Source organism: Hippocampus zosterae, chromosome 11 (genome assembly GCF_025434085.1).
Source record: "Hippocampus zosterae strain Florida chromosome 11, ASM2543408v3, whole genome shotgun sequence".
In the NCBI taxonomy this organism is placed as follows: Eukaryota; Metazoa; Chordata; class Actinopteri; order Syngnathiformes; family Syngnathidae; genus Hippocampus; species Hippocampus zosterae.
In genome coordinates, this window is record NC_067461.1 from 19,103,004 (window position 1) to 19,120,202 (window position 17,199).

The 17,199-nt window shown below is 43.4% G+C and overlaps 1 protein-coding gene across 3 annotated transcripts in view; it reads left to right on the forward strand.

The window, feature by feature from the left end:
- Positions 1-1,651: 1,651 nt before the first annotated feature.
- The window catches only part of LOC127610684 (stromal membrane-associated protein 1-like), a 73,348-nt gene continuing 57,800 nt past the window's right edge, over positions 1,652-17,199 (forward strand). The window contains exons 1-3 of one of the 3 annotated variants that reach the window (XM_052081123.1): positions 2,008-2,146; positions 4,217-4,342; positions 11,918-12,051. In XM_052081123.1, coding sequence (XP_051937083.1) covers positions 4,249-4,342; positions 11,918-12,051 — 228 coding nt within the window. In that variant the 5' untranslated portion in view covers positions 2,008-2,146; positions 4,217-4,248. Of the gene's footprint in view, positions 2,147-4,216; positions 4,343-11,917; positions 12,052-17,199 lie in introns of all 3 variants that reach the window. The other 2 variants (XM_052081121.1, XM_052081122.1) reach the window with 2 other exon arrangements.

A 17,199-nucleotide genomic window follows, 5' to 3' on the forward strand; every position in this document is an offset into this window, starting at 1 on the left:
GCATTTGCATTGTGTTTGAGCCCATCACTGCTGATCTTGTGTGAAATATACAAACAGCCATTCACACTCACGTTGAAATTAAGAGGCTTCAGTTAATTGTTCTTGGAGAAAGCCGGAGTACTTGGGGAAAATTAATGCAGACAACAAACATTTACGCACCTGTGGTGGAAAAATTAGTCTTCACTTAACCTTCACTGGCTCCCCATTCATTTTAGAATTATTTTTAAGATCCTCCTCTTTGTTTTCAAATCTCTGAATAATCTCGCGCCACCTTACCTCTCTGAGCTCATACGCCCCTACACCCCTGCCCGGCGCCTCAGGTCTGTGGACCAGTCTTTGCTAGACGTACCAAGAACTAAACTGAGGCTCAGAGGGGATCGAGCCTTTTCTGTTGCTGGTCCATCTCTCTGGAATGACCTCCCACTGAACATTCGGCAAGCCTCCTCGCTGCCCATCTTTAAATCCCTCCTCAAAACTCACTTGTATTCTTTGGCGTTTGACTCAGCATGACTTGGATTTGCTATTGGTTTTACTGCTTGGTGCTTTCTACCGCCTTATTGCTTATTACTTATTGCTGATTCGTCTTACTGTTTGTTGTATATGTTGGGTCGCTCCATGTACAGCACTTTGTGTGCAGCGATGGCTGTTTGAAAGTGCTCTATAAATACTGTTGACTTGACTTGACTTGACTTAACCAAAGACTGTCTTTTCGGAAAGGACAAAACACAAATTCCACATAGAGCAAGATTTGAAACCTATATGTTAGGCAGGCCACCGTGCTGCCAAATAGATTGATAATCTAATAATTTTTCTTGTTTCCTCCAGCTACAGTACTCTAACCATATGTAAGCATTTCCATCTAAAATTTAAAAAAGATTCTGCCACTGACAACAACAAAAATCATTGATTAACCTTTGTGTGCTCCAAATTAAAAAGGCCTTAAGTTACGCATTTTACAATTTTTGTAATGATGTATTTTGTGTTATACAAACATTCTTTTTTTTTTTCAAACACTCAAAATGTTCAGAGGCATCTGTGCTATCCATAGATATATAGTTTTTATTAGTTCTTTGGGATTTTTTATTCTTTATTTTTTGTAAAAGGAAAAAAAAATTGTGTCTGGAGGTCCCAACCAAGCCCTACTAACAATCCCGACTGGACGTGTTCATGTAAAATGCATTGGTTTGAAGCCTCCTGCAAACAGGCAAACTCATTTGTGATCCTCTGGCGCCACCTAAAAGTTGCACAATTGGAATGACCTCAACCCAACAATGTGGCATGCATACGTCTGTCCAAGCGAAAACAAAGCGATTGATGTAAAAATCGCGTGAAATGCATGTTTACACATTAGGTTTATGATGCATTCAAAAATATGAATTATAATGGGTCTATGGTGCAAAATATGTAAATTGTGAAGATTAAGGTATCAAAACGTTTTTTTTATTATTGCTGCAATGCCTGAGAATTATCAGCCGGTGACGTCATGAAATTTAGGCCATTTTAGAACCCCTCCATACGTTTCAGCTCTCTCGTGTTTTTCTGAATGCCTTTGCCTTTGATTCAAAGACATCATTTTACATTTATCGCAAGCGGTGCACTGCGAGGGTTAATGTCACAGCATATAAGCTATATTTCGCCGCGCATTAAATGCAAAATTCACAGGTTGATCCATGAATCAACCAATGCATTTGTTGGTGCAGTTATAATTAGAAAACACATGCTATCAATACAATACACAATGTGTTCTTTCGATTATCTTGCCAGCCACAGAATGCACTGAGGCCAAAAAGGGGGACGGAATGGATGTTGCCTGAGTCATTGAAATATCCGATGATCTTGAACGCAGCAGGGATGCTGCTGCTCTGTGTCCATATTACCTTGGTTAGCAGGTTGGATGCTAGCAGTGCATACACTTCAGTGAGGCTGAGCTGCACGGGGATGACACAACCGTTTCATGATAAACCTGTTTTCTCTGTCATATTTCTCGGCTGTCCACAATAAAGGACTAACATCCACACGTGGGCAAACATGACGACGCGTTCCGAAAGAGAAAAAGCCCAGAAACTGAATGAGCAACATCAGGCCATTCTGTCGAAACTGCTGAGAGAGGATGAGAACAAATACTGTGCCGACTGTGAAGCAAAAGGTAAAGTGTGCATGTTGGAAAAACAAATCCCCGTGCAAAATGTCAAACTATTCTGCGTGTGCGTGCGTGTGTGTGTCGGTTGCTTTTGCTTGATAACGCTCGACCAAAGCAGCACCGTTTCCTAAGCAGTCATTTTTAAGTGTAGCTAGCTATATTGTCAATCTTTAATGTGCCAATTTGCAAACATCAACATGACAATCGAACACATTTATCCATTACCGAAAGCTTTATTGTTGTACCTTGTAACCGGTATGGTAAATAACCATTGGCAGATATAATTATTTAAATAAGGGGAAATTAAGAAGCGTTACATGTTAGCAACATAATTTAATACTTATTTCCCGCTCTGTATTTTAAAAGTAAAAGTATACAGCGCCTTTAGTGTTACTAAAATAAATACATTGTTCAAAAGGGTTACCAAAGGTAATTTAGCATTTTGTTTTACGTTTTGTGTATCCGTATTAATGAAAGAATTGCTTTTATTAAGTAGTATACCTGATTGGAAATTCGTTTTATTTTGAAATGTAAAGGTTCAGCACGTCGGCTTTGTAAAATTGCCATTACCTTGATGGGGTGGATGATGATGTATCGATGTCACGACCTTGGCTGCTTTATTTATGAGCGGAAACGTCCTTCTGCTTTTACAAAAATAATTCTGCGGTCCGGCCATGTATCGAAATACGTTAACCAAAATACCAGTAAAAAAGAAAAGAAAAAGAAGTACTATTATTTTTGTGAAAGTTGAATTGTTGATACTGTACGCAGATTGCATTCTTAAGTGTCAGAGATGATGACGTTTATTTTCAATTCTGTCCGTTATAACGTTGATACATGTTTATGAAAACACCAGCTGGGCATATTTAACAAACATTCTCGTTTTGTCATTAAATTAATTATCTGGCTCAGTCTGAGCGCGTTTAACTGTAACTGAACAATCCTATGACAATGTTATGGTTGATTATAAAATCAATTCATTACCTGTCTATTTTGGGTGTAAAACACAATTAATTTTTCAGATTTAGTTTTTCAAACAGAAGACAGTCTGTCTGCAACATTAATGGGAATTATCGAGTTTGCCAGTTGCACATGAGTGAAGCATGATTGTCCACAGTCACTCAATATTATTTATACAGTTCAACAGACCTTAAAAACAAAAGTTACCACACGGCATCCCAGGTGAAGCCCACATAATCAAGCACAATCATTGAGACAGCAAAACCATCGTGTGGGGGCAACATTCAGTGTCCCTCCACGCCTTTTCTATGAAATAAAAACCTTTCTGGAGTAGTTTAAAAAAATAATGGGATGGCTGTGTAAATGATACGATATACAGTATTAGTAGAAAGATGATGAGGTTGGAGTTGCCAGGCAAGAGAGTTAGAGGAAGATCTAAGATAGTGTTGATAAATGTTGTGAGAGAAAACACTGGGGGCAGTTGGTGTTCGAAAAGAGAAAGCAAAAGATTGGTGTCAGAGATTTTCTCGGACAAAGTTAAAGAAATGACTCGGCAGTCCGCACACAGGAAAATTGTCTTCAATATCGTCAGGAGCGGATCTCTGAGAGCGAACGACGGTTTAGCTGCTCTGCGATCACAGTCTTGAGCTCCCTGCCTGCCAATTCAGACTTTTATTGTAACATACAAGGAAAACACTGCAACTGATATTTGCATACCGCACCCCCGGTCCGGCCCCTTGGTAGTGATTGGTTACCTGTTTTTAAACATTGAACCTCCAGTATGTTGGCACCTTTTCTGTCTGGGTTACATTGAATTCACATATTGCAGACTCTGCGGATGGCCAATGTCTCCTGGGTGCGACGGGTGTTCTCAACTCGTCTTTTGTTGTTCAACCGCTGTTCCCGACTTATTCATTTCCCTTTTGTGACCGAGTTTCGCCCTGTCCCCCGTGTCGCCCACCTGCATTGACGTGCTAATTGTGGACTTCAACAGCCCTGCGGCCAGATGGCCGGCGCCTTTGTGCACAGGCATTCGGTGGTGCTGGATACGCACCCAAACGTTTAGATGTGCCCAGATTAAATGAAACTTTAAACATGATACAATTTTGCTCATAGATTCCTCTAACAATTGGTGAAGATGAAAACCGATGATGTGTTGTGGCGACCACTCACGAGACAAGCTGAAAGAAAAAGACGACGACTGGGTTGATGTGTGGCACAAAAGGCTGCTACACATGTACAGTATGTGCACTCTCGTTCAAAAGTAGTGGATGAGAGAGGCCAAATATTTCATCCTAGCATCATGTTTTTTTCTTAAAAAGAAAAACACTGTGACTCTGAGGAAAGATCAGCATTACAGTTTTATTAACAGATATTTACATCAGGATTAGCTAAAACATTTGGCAAAAGGTACTGAAACCTTCAAGAGGTGGCTATGTACTATTGTACATTCAAAACCTTAGAGAAAGTGAAGTTGAAGTTGACATGAAAATGCGTTTTCATTTTATCCTGAACTTCCACCCGAAAGCCGAATAGTCCTTATATTTTTTTACTAAAAAGTGTTGTATTGAGTATATTGTTGCTGCTCTGACGATAAAGCGGTTCGGAAAATGAATGAATGAATGTTGTTGCTCTGAGGAGACAGTGTCGATCTTGTGGGTACTGAGCAACTTCCCACAACTAATTTGATGTCGTTTGTTGAATTAGACTGAATCAACAGCACCTCAAGTAGTTAACCTCATTTGGTGTTAATCAAAACGTATTGCTAATAGTGTACTGTCCCTTCTGTTGTAGCCTACTGTGGCAGTTGTGTGACACAATAGCTGACCGCTGATGTCAAGAAGTCGACGGTCAGCAAAGTCAACTGAAGCTTAACAGTACAGTAGTTTCCACAAGAGAGAATATACAGCGTGCCTCTGAATATTGTTGCAATGTTCAATTTGCGGGGGGTGCTGGAGCCTATCCCAGCTGTCCTAGTGAGGATCAAGCGGTTAGGAAGATGAATGAATGAATGTTCAATTTGCGTGTGCGACTGTAATGTTATGTAATGTTAATGCTAAAGTGACAGCTGTTTGATGGTTTCATGTGACCACAATAGCGAGGCTATTTTCCATTCTCCTTTTTTATACAAATAATATCACTTTGCCTCTCATTTAGAGAACTTTTAGCTATCTACCGAATTAAGCACGGCACATTCAGGGATGAATGCAGAATTCTTACAAATCTGGGTGTGTCTGTCTAACTATGACTACTGCAGTGAGGTGACTCTACTTTCCACACCCACGCCGTGAGACAAAGGGAGAGTCTTTGTTGATTTCTCCTTGATTTGTCCTCCTGTATTTCCATCTTTGAGTGTGGTTAATCCTTCCACCAATGTCATCAGACGGCGCACACTGCCGGCTACCTGTGTGGGGGTTGAGCCTCTTGGCAAGCCTCTCTCTCTCTTTGGGTTTACTAGATGGCCCATCCATAGGTCTTCCTTGCTCGCTTCGCACAGGCACACCTGATAACCTGATAACGCACTGAAGTGGCGAGATGAAATGGTCACTGGTCAATGGTCAATGGTTTTTAATATAGATCTTTAATGACCGTCTGAAAGACTAACAAAATGCCCCAAACAGATCCTGTGACACAATGCAACAGTGGAGATGTATTTGTCAAACTTATGTCTGACCTCATCATGGGTTGTTTGCTTGTAGATAGTGACAGTAAATTACACCACAAGACCAGTAGGGGGCAGCATATCCTTTAACATCCAAAAAGACTGTGGCGTTTGCGTCATTTGACACAGAGCGTGCATTCCCCGTGGAAAATAAGTGGATCTTATTTTTTAAGGGAAATATTGTACAGCTGTTCACAGGATATATTTTGTCCCATGTTTTAGATCAGTTTAAGGGAAAAAAACATTTTACTGTACTTCTGTACATTAGCGTATTTCAAATGGAATCTTTCACTGATTATACAATGAAAATGAATCACAGCCTGTTGCATTTGAATTAACAGAAGGACTACAAATATTTGAAGCTGGATTTGATTTAAGGCAGGTGACACATCATTGTTGTAACGAGGATGACTCATCTTTCTCACTTACCTTAAAAAGAGTTCCAAAGATGTTTGGCTCATGAATTATTTACTCGGCAAGTCTAAGTGGATTCATCATTTTATGAAATTTCCTCCCTCCTCATGTGGGAGGTCCCTAAAAGACAAGATCTGTAGAATTTTCTTTCTCACATATCTTGCTTTTACCCTCTAGAGTATTTTTCCAGAATGAACTGTCTATTATAATCCTAAATGAGGGATCATGGTGGGTTTCCAGTGTTTGTCACATGCATATTAGGTTAATTGAAGACTCAAAATAGTTGTTATCATGCATGTGAATCACTATTGTTACAGACTTCAGCTCACCCGTCACAGATAAGCCACTGAAAGCAACATGATAGATGCAATCCTAAGCATACAATTGTCATACATAAGTTGTGACAGAGACAACTGCGCATATGGACGGTAGAGGCCGAAAGCGTAAGATAGTGCAGCAATTTAGTAAAAACAAACAGCAGTAGTGAGAGTGCAGGAATTCCTTCTGTCTAAATAAGAAGGAAATGAAATAACTTTCTACAACTTCAAACTGTAAACATTAGGTGGAGAAGACCACTATATATTCCATCCAGCACCTGTTTCTGGTACGGTATAATTATGTACCATAATAAATTCAACCAAAACAATAAAACAGCCCCAATATGGTGATAACTGGCTTTTGAATGCCACACCTTTAGAAAAATGACACACACGGGTAAATTTGGGTTGAGAGCACACATTCTGTTAAAAACGCAATTCAAATAAAGCTGTGAGCTATGTTCTGTACACAAACAGTCGGCGCCGGTGTCAGACGGACAACTTTGAGAAAGTGTGTACTGTTCCAAATGAGGATTCGTTTTTTTAACCACATCAGCATATGTTTATATGTGTTCATTGGCAGTTTAAACAGTCCAACACTTCGAGTTTCTGAGTGGTTGCTTCAGACCACTGTCATAGTTCATTACAAACGCACACACACTCACGCGGGGTGTCGGGGCTTTAATTTCATGCTCTGCTGGCTGCCACCCTCCTCCGTGCTGTCGTCGAGTTCCACTGTCCCTCATCAAGGCTCCAGGGTGTGTGTGTGTGTGTGTGTGTGTGTGTGTGTGTGTGTGTGTGTGTGTGTGTGTGTGCATGCGTGTGCGCGCGTATGTGTTTGCAGTACTCTCAGCTCTGATGACTTGTTTTGTGATTGCGTATATTTATGTGAATGCCAGTACATGCGTATGTATGTTCGTGCCATGCATTTCAACTCAACTATGACTTGGTCCACTTCAGCTGACAGTTTTACCGTCAGCGAGAGTGTATGCCCTCGTTTTGTCACTCTTCATTAGTTGCACCAATTTACCTGCATGAAAGTGTGAGCGTAATGAGCAGAGTTGTGCCGAATCAGGTCAGCATTTCGTTTCTGTGAGTGAAGATACTGCAATAGCACAGCAGTGTCTTGCTTTTGCTTTTGTTGACATGTTTGCCTGAGGAATTTAGGGAATCGGGTATGAAAGGATGCGTGAGCTACTTTTCAGATTCACTCTTGCCAGTGCAGGTCCCAGACTGATTTTATTATATTTATTTACGGTATTTTCCGCACTATAGAGCCCACCAAAAAGTCTTCCATTTTCTTAAAAGCTCACCGTGTGCCTTAAAATCCGGTGTGCCTTGTGTATGGTCATTGCGGTCATATGTCGACCCCAAAATTGCTCCTTGCTTACAATGTTATAACTTGCTGTTGGTTCAGTGAACTGTGTCGCTGCTTTATGAAATACATTTTTGTTGCAGCTCTGAAAAAAGGAGAGCTGTGTTGTTGTTGTTGTTTTTTTTTTAAACGCACACTTTATTAATGGTTTTCACCGTCTCAACAAATACAGGTACGTCTTTGTCCGTCTCCGTGCATTCTCTTCTTCCTTCGACTCGAGAGGCGTTCATGACCGCCTCCGAAAAACATAAATTAACGATATAGAATTTATTTTGTGATTTCCTCGCTTGATTTTGTTTTTATGCATTATTATCAATTTTCGTAGTTTCATTGAAGTACAGTAATGTTAATTTAGGTTTTTCGGAGGCGGTCATGAACGCATCTCGAGTCGAAAGGAAGGGGTGTAGCTCCATCTTGTGGATGCATTGTAGATTGCGTTTTGTAATCCAGTGAGTCCAATATATGAAAAAAAATTCAAAAATTTACCATTCATTAAAGGTGCGCCTCATAATCCTGTGCGCCTTTTAGTGCGGAAAATACTGTATTTATCTATTTATTTATGTATTCATTATTTATTTTAGGGGACGGGGGTTACAGTACTCTGATATTATTATATACCTGGTACTTTATTATCTTGTTGTGCAGTCATAGGTATGCTTGTGGATATTTTCATTCATCTACAGGTCATTTTATTCTCAGGGCATAGAATGAATTGCAGCTGGATTGCTCTGTTTGTCTCAGAAGACGATTCACCTGTGATCCGAGGAGGCTTTCATCAGTTCGTGCAACAAGGCTTGGTTAGGACTGCACCGGTCGTAGGTATCCGTTAGTTGGAGTTGTCGCGTACGTGTTATGAAAAGCTTTATCATCAGTTCTACCGTTCATTTGTGGCCGCCATTATATGTAAGAACTAATTATGTTTTGCGAAATAAGTGCTAAGGCCAACCAACTCCAAAACCTTGCGGACAAGAACGTCAAGAAAAATGAGTGTTTTGAGAATATCTGCTGGTGTTTGACATTGTCTAGAAGATGGGCATCGAATCTAGAAGATTCGACTATAAAGTCAAGTCAATGCTTTGCTGTTTTGATTGGACTGTCGCACACTTCATGGCTTATTTTCCAGAGTCTTTTATGAGTGTGCTGCAGAGATAATTTCATGCATGTGGCGTCTTTTTCGAGAGAGCAAACTAATATGCCAGATATCCAGCAGATAGTCGTGCTTACGGGAGGCTCGGCTTGTTGATTTAGGCTTAACACTCAGTCATCCCCGCTTTAATGCCCCTTTAGGCCATCGAGTGTCTTAGTGCCACTGAATTAACACTCAGAAGCTCTAACCCGAAACCAGCAAGCCCGCTGCTCTGTGCCCAATTCTGCCCCCTTCCTGCAGGCCTTTCTGCACCAATATTTTGTATGCTGGATCTGTAAAAGTCACTTCCATTTGTCAGGCTTCTAGATATAATCTGATTGCCCTGGATACAGCGCTGAGGGTCATCAGCCACCAGCCCGTTTCTCATTCGACTGCCTAATACGATTAGTCCAGATGATTATTCGACTGGTTGGATGTATTTGCCAAAATTGGGAGAGGCGCTTCAACAGTGCTGAAGACAATATAGCAGACTACAGCATTTCTCCAGTACTGACGTCTATAGTTTGGTCCACAGGGGAATTCAAGCACTCCACTGCCCTGCTGAGTTCTCTAAAAGCATTTTGCTGGATGGCAACTTAAAAGTGTCAGTTCCCCATGAACTGTATTTCAAATTGAAAATGTTTCTCAAAGTATCAGAGCCTGGCATATATTCTCAAATTCCTTCCCGTATATTTCTGAGATAAAAACATCAGCAGAATGGCTCCAAATATGAATTTATTTCGACTTGTTTGATTTACGGGCGGCCCAGTGGTCCAGTAGTTCACGCGTCAACCTCACAGTGGAGAGGTACCGGGTTCAATTCCGGCTCAGGCCTCCCTTTTTGGAGTTTGCATGTTCTCCCCGGGCCTGCGTGGGTTTTCTCCGGGTACTCCGGTTTCCTCCCACATTCCGAAAACATGCATGGCAGGCTGATTGTATACTCTAAATTACCTCTAGGTGTGAGTGTGAGCGTGGATGCTTGTTTGTCTGTGCCCAGCGATTGGCTGGCCACCGGTTCAGGGTGTCCCCCGGCGACTGCCCGAAGACGGCTGGGATAGGCTGCAGCACTCCCCGCGACCCTTGTGAGGATAAGCAGATTGGAAAATGGTTGAATGGGTGGATAATTTACCTTCATAACAGCCCCTCCAAAAAAGTGAGGAAAAAGTCAAGTGCTTCTTGGAAGATATCGCCAGCTCAGTAAAGGCTTCTTTTAATGGAGTCTTTTTCATAAACGTGTCAATAAAGTGAGCACAAATGTGCCTATAAAATAATATTTATAGATTTACACACACACACGCAAACAGACGCTGCCAGAAAGTCATGTCTCGTAATCATATACTACACGAAAATACAACATTTTTGGTAGCTTTTATAGGAAGTTGCTTTAAAGTGTTTCCTTCTTTAATAAGTAATTTTTTTCTTTTTCCACTTCTGACTTTTGGAACGTCTCCATTTCTCCAGCCTGTAGTTTGTGGACTGGTGTCTCCCAAAAGTTGTCACTATGGGGCCTCAAGGCATCTGCTATATATTGTACAGCATGCCTTTATGTGCAGCTGCTGAGGGTCAAAACTGCTGGCTCTGTGCTTTTGGGGAAAAATCCGGAAATATTAGGAAAAAAGTGTGGTTCTGATCACTTGAAGTTACAGCTGAAATCACTGTCGTGATCTTCCATCCATCCATCCATCCATCCATCCATTTATTATCCGAGCCTCTTATTCCAGCCGTCTTCAGGCAGTAGGCGGGTTACACCCTGAACTGGTTGCCAGCTAATCGCACGTCCTGTGATTTTTTTAATGTTGCATAAATGAAAAAGGTATAAATGCATCGATTGAAATGCAAAACAATTGTGCAACCAAAAACTGTAGTGCTTTACAGAAACGGTCCTTGTTTAATGATGCTGAATGAAATACCTCTAACGGATTAGGTGTCCTCTTTTCAACAACATCTTGAGTGTCAAGGAACATTTTAACAGACCACTTAAAATATTCAAACCTTCCTGCTCATGCGACAGTGTCTGATAAATTAAAATGTCCATTCCTCCTCTCCCAAATATATGTCAACAAGAATAAAAATCCAGCTTGCATCTTGATAGAGGTCCTGGACTTGTTTGAACTGTGCAACCTGCTCTCGGCATTGTTTCTTCTTCTCTGCTCAGACTGTTATGTAACTCCATCTTGGTGGTTCAGCACCAACAAAAGTGGGTGGGGAGGGGTGTTCGGGTCAAATACGGACAAGTACAATCAGAGTGGAAGGTGGCCTCCAAGTGCCCCCTGCGCAGATCTGTGGTCTCCCGAGTCAACTTTATGTTATCGGCCTGCGCAGGTCTGCTCGCAGTTCCCTATATATGTCCCGCATTGACTCCAGCGAATGAGTTTCTGCCATGTCAAAGACTGCGCGTCTCTCACACGCCAATTTTCAAAGGGATGAGAGGAGCCGCTTCGACTGGCGGCGAATCAAGTCAGCGGCGTTCAACTTTCACCTGCGTCAAGTTGCATGCACACATCTGCAAAAATACCAAAACAAAGTCCAGCCCGCCCTTCACAGATTGAGATCACACCTTGCCCCAGACCTTCACGAGTCATGAAAGTAGAGCCCTCACTCTTAACTAGTGTAGGGGAGAAATTGAAATACATTCAAGTTCTGGCAAAGTTGCCAGGCATCATTGCGCTTCTCTATCAAACATGACAGTTGAAAAAATTTCGAGCCTTTTTTCGCATTTGTGTCCTACCAAGTGTTGATTTGAATTATTATTCCATCTTTATGTTTGAACCCTGAAATGTGGCAATAGTCAATCTCAATTAGGTATGAACTAGCCTTCTGTGTTACTGTTGCTATTATGCCAGATACACGTTTAACATAGCAAAATCTATTCAAAAGTGAAGCTTTACAGCAATATTATTTTCTTTCCCTCTTTGTCCTTCAGGTCCTCGCTGGGCCTCGTGGAATCTCGGTGTGTTCATGTGCATCCGCTGTGCCGGCATCCACCGCAACCTGGGCGTCCACATCTCCAGAGTCAAATCTGTCAATCTCGACCAGTGGACCCCAGAGCAGATTCAGGTACACACACAAACACATGAAAACAGAAACCCCAAAACACAAGTGACGCGGTTGAGACTCATCTGCCTTTAGGGAAACGACTACACAATTTAGCGCATTTTCTGTCCACAATAATAATAATTTTGCACTAAATATAATATAGAATATATAAAAAAGAAAAAAACATGTAACACTGATGGGAACGTTGATGTGAAAATGAAATGAGTTTGTCTATCTCACGAGCATGTCACACCGGTATAATCACACTCTAGGCAAAGTGCATATGTATCTGAAATTCACTTAATTTAATTTAATCTTTGTGATGAATACATGCAAGTGTTCAGCCCGGTGGTCGACTGGTTAGCGCGTCTGCCTCACAGTGGAGAGGTGTTGGGTTTGATTCCCGCTCTGGCCTTCCTGTGTGGAGTTAGCATGTTCTCTTCAAGCCTGCGAGGGTTTTCTCCAAGGACTCCCGTTTCCTCCCACATTCCTAAAATATGCATGGCAGGCTGATTGAAGACTGTAAATTGTCCCCAGGTGTGAGTGCGAATGGTTGTTTGTTTCTGTATACCCTGTGATTGGCTGGCAACCAGTTCAGGGTGCATGCCGTGTGTGTGTGTGTGTGTGTGTGTGTGTGTGTGTGTGTGTGCGTGTGAGCATAGGTATGCTTGTGGGATATATATCTGTTTATGTTGGGGTGGGGGGAGTCCTCTTTTTATGTTCATCCATCCATCCATCATCTACCGCTTATCCGGGGCCGGGTCGCGGGGGCAACAGCTTTAGCGGGGAAGCCCAGACTTCCCTCTCCCTAGCTACTTCTTCCAGCTCTCCGCGGGGGATCCCGAGTCGTTCCCAGGCAAGCTGGGTGACATAGTCTCTCCAGCGTGTCCTGGGTCTTCCTCGGGGTCTCCTCCCGGTGGGACATGACCGGAACACCTCACCGGGGAGGCGCTCAGGAGGCATCCGAATCAGATGCCCAAGCCACCTCATCTGGCTCCTCTCGATGTGGAGGAGAAGCGGCTCGACTCTGAGCCCCTCCCGGATGACTGAGCTTCTCACCTTATCTCTAAGGGAGAGCCCGGACACCCTGCGGAGAAAACTCATTTCAGCCGCTTGTATCCGGGATCTCGTTCTTTCGGTCACGACCCATAGCTCGTGACCATAGGTGAGGGTTGGGACGTAGATCGACCGGTAAATTGAGAGCTTCGCCCTTTGGCTCAGCTCCTTCTTCACCACGACAGACCGATACAACGTCCGCATCACAGCAGACGCTGCACCGATCCGCCTGTCGATCTCCCGCTCCCTCCTACCCCCACTCGTGAACAAGACCCCAAGATACTTGAACTCCTCCACTTGGGGTAAGATCTCCTCCCCGACCCGGAGGGGGCACTCCACCCTTTTCCGACTGAGGACCATGGTTTCAGATTTGGAGGTGCTGATTTTCATCCCAACCGCTTCACACTCGGCTGCGAAACGCTCCAGTGAGAGTTGGAGAGCCCCGTTTGAAGGAGCCAACAGCACCACATCATCTGCAAAAAGCAGGGATGTAATACTGAGGCCCCCAAAACGGACCCCCTCAACGCTTCGGGTGCGCCTAGAAATTCTGTCCATAAAGGTTATGAACAGAATCGGCAACAAAGGGCAGCCTTGGCGGAGTCCTACCCCCACTGGAAACGATTCCGACTTACTGCCGGCAATGCGAACCAAACTCTGACATCGGTGGTATAGTGACCGAACAGCCCGTATCAGGGGGTTCGGTACCCCATACCCACGAAGCACCCCCCACAGAACTCCCCGAGGGACACGGTCAAACGCCTTCTCCAAGTCCACAAAACACATGTAGACTGGTTGGGCGAATTCCCACATACCCTCAAGGACCCTGCTAAGGGTGTAGAGCTGGTCCACTGTTCCACGGCCGGGACGAAAACCACACTGCTCCTCCTCAATCTGAGGCTCGACTTCCTGACGGACCCTCCTCTCCAGCACCCCTGAATAGACCTTACCAGGGAGGCTGAGGAGTGTGATCCCTCTGTAGTGGGAACACACCCTCCGGTCCCCCTTTTTAAAAAGAGGGACTACCACCCCGGACTGCCAATCCAGAGGCACTCTCCCTGTTGACCACGCGATGTTGCAGAGGCGTGTCAACCAGGACAGACCCACAACATCCAGAGCCTTGAGGAACTCCGGGCGGATCTCATCCACCCCTGGGGCCTTGCCACAGAGGAGCTTTTTGACAACATCGGTGACTTCAACCACAGAGATAGGAGAGCCCACCTCAGAGTCCCAAGGCTCTGCTTCCTCCAAGGAAGGCGTGTTGGTGGAGTTGAGGAGGTCTTCGAAGTACTCTGCCCACCGGTTCACAACGTCCCGAGTCGAAGTCAGCAGCGCCCCATCCCCACTGTACACATTGTTAGTGGTGCACTGCTTCCCCCTCCTGAGACGTCGGATGGTGGACCAGAATTTCCTCGAAGCCGTCCGGAAGTCGGCTTCCATGGCCTCACCGAACTCTTCCCACGCTCGTGTTTTTGCCTCGGCGACCACCGAAGCCGCGGCCCGCTTGGCCAATCGATACCCGTCAGCTGCCTCTGGGGTCCCACAGGCCATAAAGGCTCGATAGGACTCCTTCTTCAGCTTGACGGCATCCCTTACTGCTGGTGTCCACCAGCGAGTACGGGGGTTGCCGCCACGACAGGCACCAACCACCTTACGGCCACAACTCAGATTGGCCGCCTCAACAATAGAGGCACGGAACATGGTCCACTCGGGCTCAATGTCCCCCGCCTCCCCCGGAACATGGGAAAAGCTCTGTCGAAGGTGGGAGTTGAAACTCCTTCTGACAGGGGATTCCGCCAGACGCTCCCAACAAACCCTCACAATACGTTTTGGTCTGCCAGGACGGACCGGCATCTTCCCCCACCATCGGAGCCTACTCACCACCAGGTGGTGATCAGTTGACAGCTCCGCCCCTCTCTTCACCCGAGTGTCCAGAACATGCGGCCGCAAATCCGATGATACAACTACAAAGTCGATCATCGAACTGCGGCCTAGGGTGTCCTGGTGTCAAGTGCACGTATGGACACTCTTGTTTCTCTTCAGATCGTATAAATCTTTTTATGTTGAAATTTTTTAATTGCACATCACATTGATTTGCATTTTTATGGATGAAAAATGTGAAATAAATAAAGTTTGATTGATGGATTGATTAATTAGTCCCTGAGAGCGGCGATCAACATTCAGACCTGATTTTCTCCACTGACCCAGCAGATAGTTAGGGACCATGTATACACACACACACACACACACACACACACACACACACACATACGTGTTTTGGTGCATTTTCAGGACGTCCGTTTGTTCACCCGACATATGGGTACATGCCTTTCCCGTGGTCCTACAGGCTCCAAAAAAATATGGTAACCATGAAAAAAAATCAGGAAGACAGCCATCTACTCAGATTTTGGCTATGACGTAATTTTTTTTTGATTTATGACAAAACTACTACATATGAGGACATTGACAGGTTTTTGTGTATTATGGAGACAGTCACCTAAAACACACTACCATTTCATGTTTTTGTGAATTTTGAGCCCCCTGGATACACATCATTTTCAAGTATATATGACTTATGAAGACCAGCTAAGAGTAAAGTGTGTATTTTTAAATTGACTCATGTTACATACCAACAGTATATGTTAGGCACATGTGTCCAATTGTCATGCTCAGGCATGGGGAGAACTCTACAAAGGAAGGATGCCCAGATTCAAACATTCAAATATCAATTGCTGAACTGTGAGGCGAATGTGCCAAACAGTCGTTATACCCGTCATCCCTCAAATATTCACATTAATAATACAAGATAGTAAAATAAGCTGTGAAGAAGAAGAGACGGTTAAATATGTGGTCAGTCCACTTTCTTATTTTTTAATTGCTGACAATATGAAATTATGAACACAGAAAACATGCCACCTCCTCTCCATGACACAAAGCACTGCAATAGATGAGGGTTGTTTGAACTGAAGAAGATTATGTCAAAATGTGAATACTGCGATGAAGAATTTTTAATGAATCTGGCCATATATTGTGCCATGTGTGTAGCAACTTCTTTAGCTACCGTTAGACAAAAGCAACTTTTCAAAAAGTATTGAAATTCTTGAAATAGGATGAATTCAAATGTTTTAGGGTTTTTCCAAAATATCACCTCAAACCTAATAAGCCTATCTTTTGTGAGAAGTTTGTATATCGTACGTACGTTTATATACAACAGGAGTGTCCAAGGTCGGTCCTCAAGGGCCGCTGTCTTTTTGTTTTCCAGCTCTCCCAGGATGTTCTAATGCTGCATCAGAGCTGACTGATGAACTGATCATCTGAAACAGGTGTGATGCAGCCGGGAGAGCTGGAAAACAGGCACGACAGTGGCTCTCCAGGCACAGATCGGAACGTGCCTGATATACAGTATAATTTACATGTTCATACATCTTCAAGGATTTTCCAAATTGCTCTTGAAGATCATGAAACAACAAACGTGAAACACAGTATCCAACAACAAATATGAAATCCATAATTGACCATCCCACCCTAAATGCACCATTGCTATTGCTTTAGTTAACTTGAACTGAAATGTACCCAGACGTGCTCGCATTTCAATGGACTAGCCATTCATTTCCCTTTTTAATGCAGTTATATCCTGTTGTGGATGTAGTTTTTGATGGACACCCAGCCTCTGTCGTTCAGAGCTGCTGGCCCTGCGTGTAGACAGGACTCACAGCTCGTTTTACCTGAAACTTTATGGCTTGTTATGAAATCAAACATATGTCGCTCAACAGCCTTCACTTCATAATCTGTCCACGTGCGTCTCTTATTCCCACCTGTAAAAGAAGGCATTATTTATTAAAAATGGAAAAATAAAATAATCAAAATAAGATATTCCAGGAAATTATGAGAATTTTGAAAATTTATCTCTCATTCCATTCATGGTCTCCAGAGGGTTCAGTCAGGTCACTTGGTGTCTGGAACATAACATTACGGTGTCAAAATATTCAGCATTCTTCATTCTGACCAGTTAAGAAATGAATAAACATTAATTATCATTGAACATTGCTCACGGGAGAGTTTGGGATGAATATACCACACTATAGAAAGTTAACACTGTTCAGTTCTGTGGAACAG